General features: G+C 41.7%; 1 protein-coding gene across 1 annotated transcript; it reads right to left on the minus strand.

The window, feature by feature from the left end:
- Positions 1-142: 142 nt before the first annotated feature.
- fcsk (fucose kinase) lies at positions 143-12,795 on the minus strand. The gene is given in 24 exon segments (XM_084671423.1): positions 143-497; positions 780-1,003; positions 1,207-1,306; positions 1,825-2,012; positions 2,156-2,275; positions 2,547-2,690; positions 2,954-3,181; positions 3,499-3,665; positions 4,454-4,670; positions 5,124-5,479; positions 5,681-5,754; positions 5,960-6,130; positions 6,580-6,681; positions 6,999-7,105; positions 7,209-7,293; positions 7,296-7,379; positions 7,557-7,676; positions 7,818-7,898; positions 8,018-8,115; positions 8,337-8,409; positions 8,843-8,968; positions 9,114-9,164; positions 9,409-9,560; positions 12,207-12,795. Coding segments are annotated over 24 exon segments (3,222 nt in total). The 5' UTR covers positions 12,289-12,795; the 3' UTR covers positions 143-425.
- Between the last annotated feature and the right edge of the window lie 117 nt (positions 12,796-12,912).

The following is a 12,912-nucleotide window of genomic DNA, read 5'->3' on the forward strand; positions in this document are numbered from 1 at the left end:
GGAAATATTTTCCACAATCATGTATTTTGAACTCTTGTAATCAGTACAATACAGATATTGAAAGGCCATAAATGCTGGTGTTAGTGTTGTGACACAAAGACTGCAACAAATCTCTACCTAAACCAACTCAACACTGCCTTCATTTGTCAATTACATTTACATTTATTCATTTAGCAGACGCTTAGCTTAGAGAGCTTTACAAAAAGATCATAGGTTAATGGTCATAAACGGCGACCAATTATGCCTCCCAAATGATGCCCTAAATTACAACAAAAATGAAGTACAAGAGTTATGTTTTTTAGTGCTTTCAAATTAGACTTGTATCCCATAGAAAACCAGTACTTGGTTACAGAGTAAAAGTCGTCCCTTGTGGGGTACCTATTAGAATTCCTCCTTCAGTGAGATGGTAAGTTGGTGTCTTGGTTTCAGCACGGCTTCAGCAGTGATATCCCATCCATGTCCAGCTCTACTGAGTGGACACTAAAGTCTCCAAGACCCTGTGACACAGTAGTCTGTCAGCACAATTGTCTGAAAAAAGACTTATCAATTTACAGATTAATACTATCTTATCAGGGCTATTGCTGCCACTTAACAAAATTAATGTCCCTGACATATCAAACCAAAATTGTATTATAAATGTGTGTCACTGACAGATGAACAATTAGGTATTTCAAGTAATTATCTTTAGATCACTTTCCTACCAATAAAATGAATGTTATAATTTATTATGCAATGTACACATTTTGTAATTTTTTTTTGTACTTTATGTTTCTACTCACTGGGGTATTGTTGAGGACCTGTCTCACTCTCTCGCCTTGCAGAGGCTGGCAGGTGAGGAGGTAGAGGAAACCCCCTCCGCCCGCCCCCGCAAGGCTCTGCCCCAACACCAGTGGGCGTAAGGCATCCATCATGGTACGAACAGCAGCAGGCTCACATCCAGGTGCCATCACCTTCTTCTGTTGCCACGAGCGATCCAGACACAGCCCCAGTCTGTCTAGAGAGCCTTGTGTGTGTGTGTGTGAGAGAGTGAGCGAGTCAGACTTTGTAACATTCACGGTTTTACCATTCCTGTTGACACTCGGCATGTACAGGTTGTCAAAAGACAACGTGAATTGGCAGAATAGTGTCCAATGTACATTTTCAGAAACAGTGTGAGTAAATGGAAAATTGGGACAGTTAGAAATAGAATTTGGCCTCTCCACTCACCAGCTGTACATGCACAAGCACACTCTTCAGCATTGTCCACCAACTGCTCAGCATTCTTCACTATCGCGGGCAGACGACTGTACCAGCTCCGCACCACGTCCTGCCAAACAACAAACGCCATTTTCACAACACTGAAGTTTGAGCTATCTTGCCTCCTTTCCGTTACACCATCCTAAGAACTTCTGTGTTTGCAAAGCCTATCAGTTAGTGTGCATCACTGTGGTTATGTGAATTTCCTGTTTTTACAGATGCACCACTAAAAAAGACAAGAGGAGAGGAGAAGAAGCCATTGTTATACACACAGGGCTCCCAGTCTTAGGAATGATACCTGCGCAATCACAACATTGGGGCTATCAAGTGCTTTCTTAAAAAGTTTTGTGTTCCGTTGCAAAAGTTTTAACTTTAAAGCACTGTTGAACATTGCTATTCTTTTCAGGCTTGAGTTATTAGGGTTGACTCCTTGATGTGGGAGATATGTGTTATGTGCAGAAGCGTTGCTTCCTCCACTGTCTAATGTAAAGAGAAAGACAATTATACAGATACTTCTGTTTCGTATTCGACTAGTATGATTTACAGTCCAGATAATGAGTACTTTGAGACTAAATGGGATTGGTTTACCTGCAGCAGGTTTCTTGCTAGCCGTGTTTTGCCTGTGTAAACCAATAGGAGATGTTGGTTCAGCAAAACCAGGAAGTCCTGGGAGACAGGAAGACGCTCTACCTCCACACGGAGTGGCAGGCATGCTTTGGAGCGCGCCAACTTCACTCCTCCAACTAAACCTCCAACTTGGTCTTGCCAGCCACCACCTGAGACAAGATGGAGAAGCAAGAGAATAAAAGGGAGAGTTCTGTTAAGAGAGACAATATTCTGGACATTCGTCCACCATAGAGTAAACAGGAGTGTGTGTCTCTCTTTGGTGTGTGGAGTTCTGCTCAGTATACTTTCAGACCTGTGGTTAGCATCTGCTCCAGGTGCAGCACAGCGTGAATGAGGGAGTCTGTGTCGTATGTGCGAGCAGTGCATCTATACACTGCTGCAAACACCGCCCCCGCCAGGATACTACTGGTACCTACAAGAGAGGAGAATAGCAGTGAACCTTTTTATTCTTTACCTTGGTGTAGCTTTATTACAATATATATATATTTTTTACAACGGGTTACATATATATTCTTACAGTATATTGTTATGATAGAGAGAAAAGTGCCCAGCACTTATTTTGGACACTATGACACTACATGCCATGATTTTCCATACTGCCGCAATGTGGCATAGTGTCTCTGAAAATAATAAAACACCTGACATACTTGCAAGAAAGCCAGAAGACAAAGTGCCAGTCTTACCTAGACCAGAGCCGTGAGGCAGCAGGGACCAGCTGTGGACCTCCACTCCCCCACCCCAGCGCTGTAGTAGCTGCTCTTGCAAGGACTGGGGGGATGGGAAGGTGACCAGGCCACTGCACACACACACTGACTTTAGCAGGGCACCTGGGAAACACCACAATGTCCCAATGCAGGGCACATGCACACACAAACAATATGAGTTGACCACAGACCAATCATTGGCACCTGCCATTAGATATTTACCATCACACCTCGACTTTACTTGAAACACATTTCATTCATTTTCAATGCATGAACAAATCTACCATACATGACATAGATTCATATGTTGGTGTGATCGTTTATGTGCCATATGGTTAGGTTGTTAGTGTGACGCCTTCATACACGGCTGGTAATCAGAATCTCACCAGGCGCATTAGGTTGGCAGTGGTCCTTTAAATCCTCCAGATTCTCGCAAACAATCTCCGTGGCAACCCCACAGGCCTGCCCTCCGCTGGAGCTGACAAGCACCAAGCGGGGCTCTTTGATGCGACGGGCCCTGGCACCAATGGGACGTTTCCCATCGACCTTCACAGCCACGTTCACCACAGCACCGCCGTGCTCGAAGGCTATGGGTGGAGTGTCGCTCCATCCACCTGTGGGAGCACGGCAGTATATGGAAAAGGATGCAAATATGTAATTAGTGTAAGAAAGGGCTACCAAAAAAAACTGCATAATGCTCAGCTAAATGAACGAAATAATCGAAATATACATTTCAACAACTTTAATTTAACAGGAAATGACAAGAGTTTGTACATTGTTCACTTAATTACTTTTAGCCACACTGTGGTTGCAGGTTTGTTTTGACCAAAAATGTAGACTATAAAGGTTAGGAAGAGCTAGGAAGTAGTGTAGAGCTACTGGAAGAAGTGAAAAGGGGGGAAGACTTCAAAGGGAATTATCCTTGACTTACCCGCAAGGTCCAATCTGGCAGGACACTCCACTTCCAGCCACTCCCCAATGGGTGGCGCCTCTCCATGACCAATGGAAACAAATTTCTGGGCTGACTTCACAGCTTGCCTTAAAAGTATCTGTCCTGCTCCCTCATAGTGGCGTGCAGCTCTTACCAGCAGGTCAGGCCTGTAAGGGGCAGTCAACACTACTTACAGAAGTTGATGGATGGATTCAATAGTAATAAATAGCAGTTAAAATGAGTTCTACAGGTAACTTCAGGAAATTGTTGTACCCATTCATAATTATTCTTTAATTATGCTCTGTACCACTTATAAACGAACTATGAGATGAAAATGCCAGGCTGCTTTAAGGAGATACAGTACATTAGAGATAAACCCACGCAGAATCCATTTTTTGCCACAACAACAACAAGAATTATTTTGATTATTCCCCTTCCTGTTTGTGTGAATTGTAAATTGACCATGCAACCAGCATTTGGCACATAGTTGCATGTACTGTAGTAAAACATATCTGACAAACTGTTGATTAGCAAAAACCCCTGTCATAGAACCACAAAACATCAGTACCTGATTCAAATAAAACATATATCTTTCTGAACCCAGGCCGCACAATTTAAAGCAAAACAAACATACTACAAATCATTCCATATCACTCATGTTTGGTGCAGATCATGGGGTAAGCTCTTTTTTTTTTCTTTTTCTGAACAACTTCTCTATTGTGTGGTTCATCAATGACGTGATCAGGCCAGTACAAAGCCACCCAGCCAAGACATGAATAAGTACCGTTGTACTGGCCTTTGTTGGTTGGCTGTGTCAGCGGCACGAGCAGAGGTTGACGTGCAACCTGTCACTACAACAACACTGACGATCTTTATGGTATCATCCTGTATGTCGCTGGTGGAAACACCACTACATTCTGCCCTCCTACTAATCCCAATAACCCCAATCCCTGACCTGCTCAGCCAGTTACATCTCTCGGTGGCCAAGGCCTGGACACCAGCTGGCAAATCTGCTTGTTCCAGGAGGGAGAAGGCAGAACCCCAGGCAGGGTTAGCAGCTGGCCCACTCCTCAGACCCCCCCTGCCCTCCCCGGCCAGACAGCCTAGCACATCCGCTATATTGGCCAGGCACCTGGAAGCCACTCCCAAGTTCTCTGTACTGCTCGCTGCAACTGAAGAGGAAGAAAGGAAATGGACATGGAAAGCATCAGTAGTATTAATGTATAGCATGTATCACGGTTCTTTGTGCGGCTTGTAGACTTTTCAAGACAATTAAACATACTTTTAGGTGTCTTGGTGAGAGTTTTCTGTTTAGTGATTGATACTACAGTAGTACAACAGTCTACATTGGCTATACTAGTACCCCAGCAAAGCCAGTGAGAATATTTAAAGAGTATATTCCATTGTACGTCTATGTTGAATGCTTCCCAGGCACCATAGAGAAAAACATTTCTCAAACACCCAACAGCTCTCTCTCTCATCAGCTGTGTCTACTCTTGGTGGAATGTAGATTGAGTTCCAATAACGGGATGTGACCCACTGTGCTCCTGTTAGCGAGGGCATTTACAGTGAGTACAATACCTTTAACAGAGACTGTAAACAATTTCTCTGATAACTCCACTTACTGGCATCAAGTGTGCTCAGCAGCTCCCCCTGTTGGCCTCCCAGCACCATAGCCCTGAAGCTGGGCAGCAGACTGCAGTCGCTACGGCCCTTCAGCATGTCAGTCACCCTCCTCCTGCCCGCCAGAAAAAACAACCGCTCCCTCCAGCCTAGCTCTGCTTCCTGGTCGGTGAGGGACAGCACCTCCTTGAGAGACAGCTTCCACGCTGTCCTCCATTGCTCTAGTGACCCCAGGCCACCCAGCAGCCAGCAGGCTCCCCCTTCCAGGTCCACAGCGCCCCCTTTGGGATGGAAGACTGGGAACAGTCGAGCCTCCAGCAGGGTGCGATGGTCACCGGACATCCACAGCTCCTCCGGTCTGAGGAGAAATAGTCAATTCTACCAGCAGATATCATTTTCAAAGATTGTGCAAGAGCAGCAGCCGCCCTGATTGAAAGAATGTTCGTAACATGTCAAAAAGAAAGGTGGGATGTTGAGTCTTTGATATACAAAGGCTCTGCAAAGGCGACGATCCAGACAGTATTACTGCAAGATCATTATCCCTGGCGGGGAGTCTTACTGTATCCCAGTGCGATGGAAGAAGTGGCTCCACTGTTGGTTGAGGAAGGAAGCGGTGCTGTCCTCAGAGGATAACTGAAAGGCATGGGTGTGAGAGGGATGGACAGATTGACAAAAAGGATGGGCCAAAACACACCATCAAAGGAAAGGTTTCAAATTGTGCTTTCCATTGATTCCAGGTGTTAAAGGTTACATGCATCTTGTTGCAAGGTGTGTTGTGAGGCATCTTGTTGTGAGGTGTGTTGCAGTATGAGGAAAATGACTAAACAAAAACGCTAACCTCCAGGTCGTCTTGAGCCCCAAGCACAGTGTAAACAGTGAGCTTTAACTCTCCCATCTTGATGTGGTGTCCCTGAATGATGATGTCACTGTTTAGGACGAGATGACGGGCTTGCGATGAAGTCATCTTGAGGCCTGATAGTAAACATCCAGATTGGACTTCAATTGGGCCCTGTGGAGAACAGATATAGTGGTATAGGAACTTTATTTAGTGAGGTTGAAAAATGTAATTCCTGCAGTTTGGGTTCATTTGTGTACTCAATGGCTGTTATGGGATGCAGGATACAATAAAATTGTACTACAAAATATTTAACAATGTGCCCAAAACAGAGTCCTCAGGCCTCCAAGTTTAAGCTTTGAAGGAGGCTGGAATCATTTTTTTCCCCTAGTGAGCATCTGAAGCAATGTGGGTCAAATGTTCTGTAGTTGTGAAGACAGCTAAAATATTCCACTCGTAAGTTTACTTTATTTTAGTTCAGTATGGTTTGGTTTCTAAACAACCGAGCATTGAAGGATTATTTTTGCTTGTGCTTGTGGCAAATCACCACAGTTTATAAGAAAATCTGAAGTGTTAGAAGATATGAAATTAAAACGGGTCTAAATGGAGGTGTGCTGCCCTACCTGTAGGTGACAGTGCTGGATCACTGCCCTGGATGCTACACTGACATCCCCCTCTAGTACACAGTTGATTACCCTGCCGCCCTGATTTACATACTGGCCATTCTGGACAGTAGGGAGAGGAAAGGAAATAATCAATGAACATACACACATACACTTTCAATTTACATTTGAAACATTACATTTATTTTCAATAAACATAAATAAAATACCCGTTCCTTCAATTGATGTTCCTAGGCAGGCCACCTTCACCCTGCTGACTGCTTTCATGGCTGTGACATCATTGATGAAGTCTCTATTCTCCTATTCTAAAATCAACTCATGCATTTCTAACTATGTATCCATGCTAACTCTTCTCTCCTAAACTAGATAGATAACTTTATCACTAACAATGTGACTTTACTAATAATGAGGAAGTTTACCTCTATGTGTGAAAGGGCGTCTCTCACTGTGCCTGCCCTGGTCAGGCGATCGATATGCGCTTTTCCTGACATGGTCAGGTAGTCATAGCAACCTCCTGGAACATAAACTGAAAACAATGCCATCCATAACAAATTAATCACACATTAAAACACAGCTCCCATGAAGTATGGATACATTGATATAAGGATAAAGTGAAGGAAAATATGTACCCATTGTAAGAGGGATTCCCCTCAGTATCTTCCACAGTACAGCTCTTGCGCTTGTCACTGCTGCCCCCTGTGGCCCCAGGGGGAACTGCAGCCAAGCCTCTCCCCATTTATAAAGTCTGATTCCGTCAGGTTTGAGCACAGACACATCAACACATCCAAGAAGAGGGAAATCTAGGAGTGTGAAGAAGAGGCAAAACATCAAAGTCAAGTTAATTCATGAATACTACACATGCAGAAGAAGTACGAAAGTTCAAGCTGACAGAAAGAAAAGAGAATCTTTAAACCGTATTTCACTATTTCATCTACAAATACAATTCTATGGTACGTTTCCAAGAGCAGCCATTCTACCTGGAGGGGAGGAGCACCAGAATCCATGCCCATGTAGGTGCACCCATCAAGGGGAGGCGTCACGTAAGTCTGCAACAGTCGCTCGGACACATCCTTGCTGAAGAAAACTGGCCCCGAAACCTATGGTTCAGTGTCCATTGTTGAATGCAAAAGTACCGTATAACCGGAGACCTTTGCCACATACTGTACCAGCACATGACAGGAGTAAACACTACACTTCGACATTCATGGCGCATAAAATCCCTTCTGATTCTGACTTACCAGAGGCACCTTTCCATCAGATTGTGTGGCTTGGTGAATTCTGTCTTTTGTTCCTCTGTAGATTATGTCACACACTCGACCCTGTGAATAAAATAGCAATCCATTGATGTACTTTTTTGCAGCCATGTTAATGCTGTAATAACCATGGGACTTCTATTTAATTAACCAAGTTATTTTGTACAATTGTACAAATGTCTTACCTGTTCATCAGCGAGGTAAACTCCATGGTTGGAGGCATAAGAAACATCTCCAGGAAGCGCCAACACTCTAACACCGGTAAAATCATCCCATGTCATCACTGAGATGGAAGGAAAACATAATTACTATGTCATAACAATTAGGATACAACAGTACTTTTTGCAATACTTGTTTAACCGGTTGCACTTATTTGTCCTGTTGCATTATGTGCACGTGCACTTGCGTGCAAAGGTAAAGGTGCAACAATAAAACGACAATAAAAACCACTTGACTTACAGAAAAAGCATTATAAATTATAAGTAAACACTAAGAAGATCTAACCATGGGCAGTAGGAATGGTCAGGATCATATCTGTGCTGCAAACCCAAACACCCGGAGGTGAACCAGGACACACCTGCAGGTGAAAGTAAAGAAACACAGAACAAACGTAAGTTTGAGCTACAAAAGACTTTTCTCAATTGCAGGAACCTGAGTCTTGTCCCCAGTAACAACTTAAACAAAGACCAAGAATCTGATTATAGATCAACATGTCATAGCTACAAAATTAAGAAATTGAAGTTAGATTTGAAGTACTGATATGTTTTTTTTTTTTATTAAACCTACAATATCCAATTTGACAGCGGAGGCAGGTGATATTTAATGTGCTGAACAATAAATCTGCTTCAGTGTTTTGGCATATCCAAGTTTAGTAAACAAGTAGTTACTCTAACATAAAGGGCTGGTCTGGATTCTAGTCTTTGTGAATAAACTAGTTTAAGGAAAGTAATTCCCCAGGGGTCCAAAGTTAAAGTTTTTAGAACTATTCAAAACTGTGGATAATAGCAGACCTGGTTGGAGAGAGTGTCCAGCAACATATCCAAACAGCAGATAGGACCTTGTACAATCTGAGATGTATTTTCGATAGCCATCCAACAGAAGGCTCTTCCACAGCTATCAAAGGGAAAGTCCCGCCCCTGCAGACAGACGGAGAGAGAGAGGAGAAGCTAGAAATATTAGGGAAAACAGATACTGGACATGTAGTGTGAAACATTTCTATACTAAATTCCAGCCTCTGTTGAAGATTCAGTGTCCTGCTGAGTGTGTGACATCCTGCCTCACTGTGTGCAGGATAAGGATGTGAGCATCATCAAGTACGTCTGCAGTAACAACCTATGAACAAAGAAATTACTATTAGTTTGCTAGAGGATAATTGAACAAACTCAGCTTTGGATCTCTTGCTAAAATAATCCTAAACATGCATCAAAGCAACAGACTTTTTCTCAATTCACTAACAAACTTATGGCTGCCTAAACATTGTTTTTGCACATTTTAAGCATCCCTTCACAATTCTGTATTTTTGTATGTTGTTTTACTGCTCAGTACAATGTTTGGGGAATTGTGTGATGTCACTCACAGTGTATCCAGCTCTGGCGCTTAGATGTTCAGCAGCCACCAGTAGTGCATTTAAAGTAGCCCCTCCACTACCCAGGCGCTGCAGAGGGTCTGACACAGTAAGCAACAATGTCCGTTTTGGAATACATCCACGCTGCTGTCTCAACTCGAGCTCTGAGAAAAACACATACAGATTAGTTCACACGACGCATTTGTAAATGTAAAGATGTGTTTCCTGTGGCACTAAAGATACACATAAACTAGGCTACTTCAAGAACAAACAATGGGGCATTCCTAGCTCATGTTGGCTTTAGATAATTATTTGATGATTTTTTTCAATTGTTTATATTGTTTATAATTGTTTATATGTTATCTGACATGATTATTCTTATGTATGTAGATTTTGTTTTACAACTATAGGGTTTGGGTTAGACCGCTAGAAAACACTCGCCAAACAGACAGAAAAATAACTTGAAACATTGTGTTAAGTGTGTCATGTGACATGCAGCAGCTGGTGGTAAAACAGCGAGGTGAAGTTAGTTTCATATTCGACATTCACATTCGGAAGAAGCTACTTTGCAGGGTTGAGTTAAGGACCGGGTGAAAATTACCCATACATACATGAAAAATTATGACTTTTATAATATTTTTATGAATATAAAACCTCAAACAAAGAGCAGAGTATTTCAACAATGTCTGGTATTCTTCCACAGCCTTTACTTTCTAAATAAACTTTTTTTTTTATTATAGAAAATTGCGTATCTCTGAAAATAGCATGAAATCCTCAATAAACTCAATAACGTTTTTAAACTTGTGTCAAAAAATCTCAAAGGTACACCAGATTATTCTAATAATGTCTGACCTACTTCCACACCCTTTACTTTTTCAATAAAGTTTTTAATAATATTCAAATCAAATGCTAATCTCTGAAAATAGCATTAAACCTTCACTAATCTAAATATATTTTTTTAACTTGTGTCAAAAAATCTCAAATATACACCAGATTATTCTAATAATGTCTGCTATACTTCCGCACCCTTTACTTTTTCAATAATGTTTTTTTTTAAATGATTGAAAATCACTAATCTCTGAAATTGCATGAAATCCTCGCTAATCTCTATGTATTTTTCAAATTTGTGTAAAAGAATCTCAAATATAAACCAGATTATTCTAATAATGTCTGACCTACTTCCACACCCTTTACTTTTTAAAAGAATGATAGACAATCGCTTATCTCTGAAAATAGCATGAAATCCACACTAATCTCAATATATTTTTCAAACTTGTGTCCAAAAATCTCAAATGTACACCAGATTATTCTAATAATGTCTGCTATACTTCCACACCCTTTACTTTTTCAATCTTTTTTTTCTTAAATAAATAAATTGCTAATCTCTGAAAACAGCATTAAAGCTGTGCTAAATAAAATTCTGACCAATGGTCACACAGCTGTAAGTCAACCAGGAGCTAGTCTGTGGTTTGATTTTGACAGAATAACCAACGGGTATTTGCACCAATATGCTTTCCACCAAATGCATCAGAGGACAGCCAGGGAGATGGACAGGAAGGGACCAGGAACTCTGTGTGGTCTATCATAGGAGACCAAAGTCCACTAATTAGAGAATGCAAAGCAACAAATAACAGTTACAATAATAATATGGGTGAGGTCCCCAACAGTCAAGTGGGATTTAGTGCAGTAGTTAAGCAAACTAAAGAGTTTTTGATGTAGCCCTAAATGCCAAGACAGCACCAGCCACCCTAGATTAGAAAAGGAAGTATGTTCCAGGTAAAAAGAGGGTCGCCTCCCTACGCCTATTAGTTGTGGGGGGGGGGGGGAACTCTGACTGTTGTCTGTGCATATGGACCGAACAGAAGAGATCTGAGTATTTTGCCTTTTTAGGGCCCCAGTGTTCCATAGTGCTGCTGGGAGACTTCAACGAGTACGTGGAAAATGACAGGGACACCAAGAGAGGCATGATTGGGAGGAAAGGCCTCCCTGATCTGAACCCGAATGGGTGTTTGTTGTTGTATTTTTGTGCTAGTCATAGATTATCTATAACAAACACTGTGGTCGAACATAAGGATGCTTATAAGTGTACGTGGTACCAGAGCACCCTAGGCCGAAGGTCGATGATAGATTTTGTCATCATGTCCGTGACCTTTGTCATCATCGGTCCGTGACCTTCAGCACTCACTGGATCATTTTGCAGTTGAGTGTGAAGCGGCTGGGATGAGGATCAGCACCTCTGGAGCGGTTGTGGCTCAGGGGGTAGAGAGGGTTGTCTGTTAATCGCAAGGTTGGCGGTTCGATCCCCGACACCAAACATTGTAAGCACTTTGAGTGCCGCTAAGGTAGAAAAGCACTATATAAATGCAGTCCATTTATTAACCATTTCATGCTATTTTCAGAGATAAGCGATTTTCTATCATTCTTTTAAAAACATTATTAAAAAAGCAAAGGGTGTGGAAGTAGACCAGACATTATTAGAATAATCTGGTGAAAGGTTGAGGTTTTATATCCATAAAAATATTATAAAATTCATCATTATTCAAAATTGTATGGGTAATTTTCACCCGGTCCCTAACTCGACGCAGCAAAATAGCGTCTTAAGCATGTGAGACGATTGTCGAATGTCGAATATGAAACTAACTCCACCTTGGTTTGAAAAACCAGGAAATCCAGCGATGCTGGACTTCTAAAATTGACAACAAATTACCTAATAATATAAGTTGACTGGGAAATGCGTTGGCCACATATATTTATTTTAGACCTAGGCTACAGTAAGGTGTATTTTTCTGATTTATAGTATATGAACTCACCTCTTTGAAAAGCATAGACGCTGTCTTTGTGTTGACAAGTCAAAACTATTACCGTCCAGCTAAATTCACATTTCTTTGACATGTTGAGGTGTTCTTCTTCTACTATAACATTTGACACTTAAAACAAGTAATTCCAACTCATAAGATAAGGATACTTATCTTATGGATAAGGATAATATATTATCCTAATATATTCCCATGCATGGAACTTCTACCGCACCCAGAGGCAGGCTATGCGGAATGTCAGAGGATGCAGCCACCTTAGCTTGTCTATTTGTTGTCCAAAAAAAAATTATACTTGTCACCGGTATCATCGAAAGAACAGGCAAATATTTTTGTAACTCGTTGCAGTTACACACTTAGGTTAGATGATTTATTATTTTAGTATCATTAGAAGGTTAACCTGACCTTTATCACTAGTAGTCTATATGATTTGATGAGTGTTTCTCAGGTCAAGTTGCACTCGCATAGGTTTATGCTCTTCCCTACGCTCCAATAGTCATTCGATTTATTTCCCTGTACATGCCGGCGGTGTTTGGGAAGAATAATATCACAATTTAATAGTATAATCGCCCATCAAAAGTTTAGCGGACAGCTCCGCAGCACTATGGGCATGTGAGCCAGTTAGCGAATGATTGTGTGTGTGTGTGTGTGTGTGTGTGTTGTGTGTGTATGCCAGAGTTGAAATACCATTCTCAGCGCCGAA

This window comes from Hypomesus nipponensis, chromosome 14 (assembly GCF_054491055.1).
Source record: "Hypomesus nipponensis isolate SF chromosome 14, ASM5449105v1, whole genome shotgun sequence".
NCBI lineage: Eukaryota > Metazoa > Chordata > Actinopteri > Osmeriformes > Osmeridae > Hypomesus > Hypomesus nipponensis.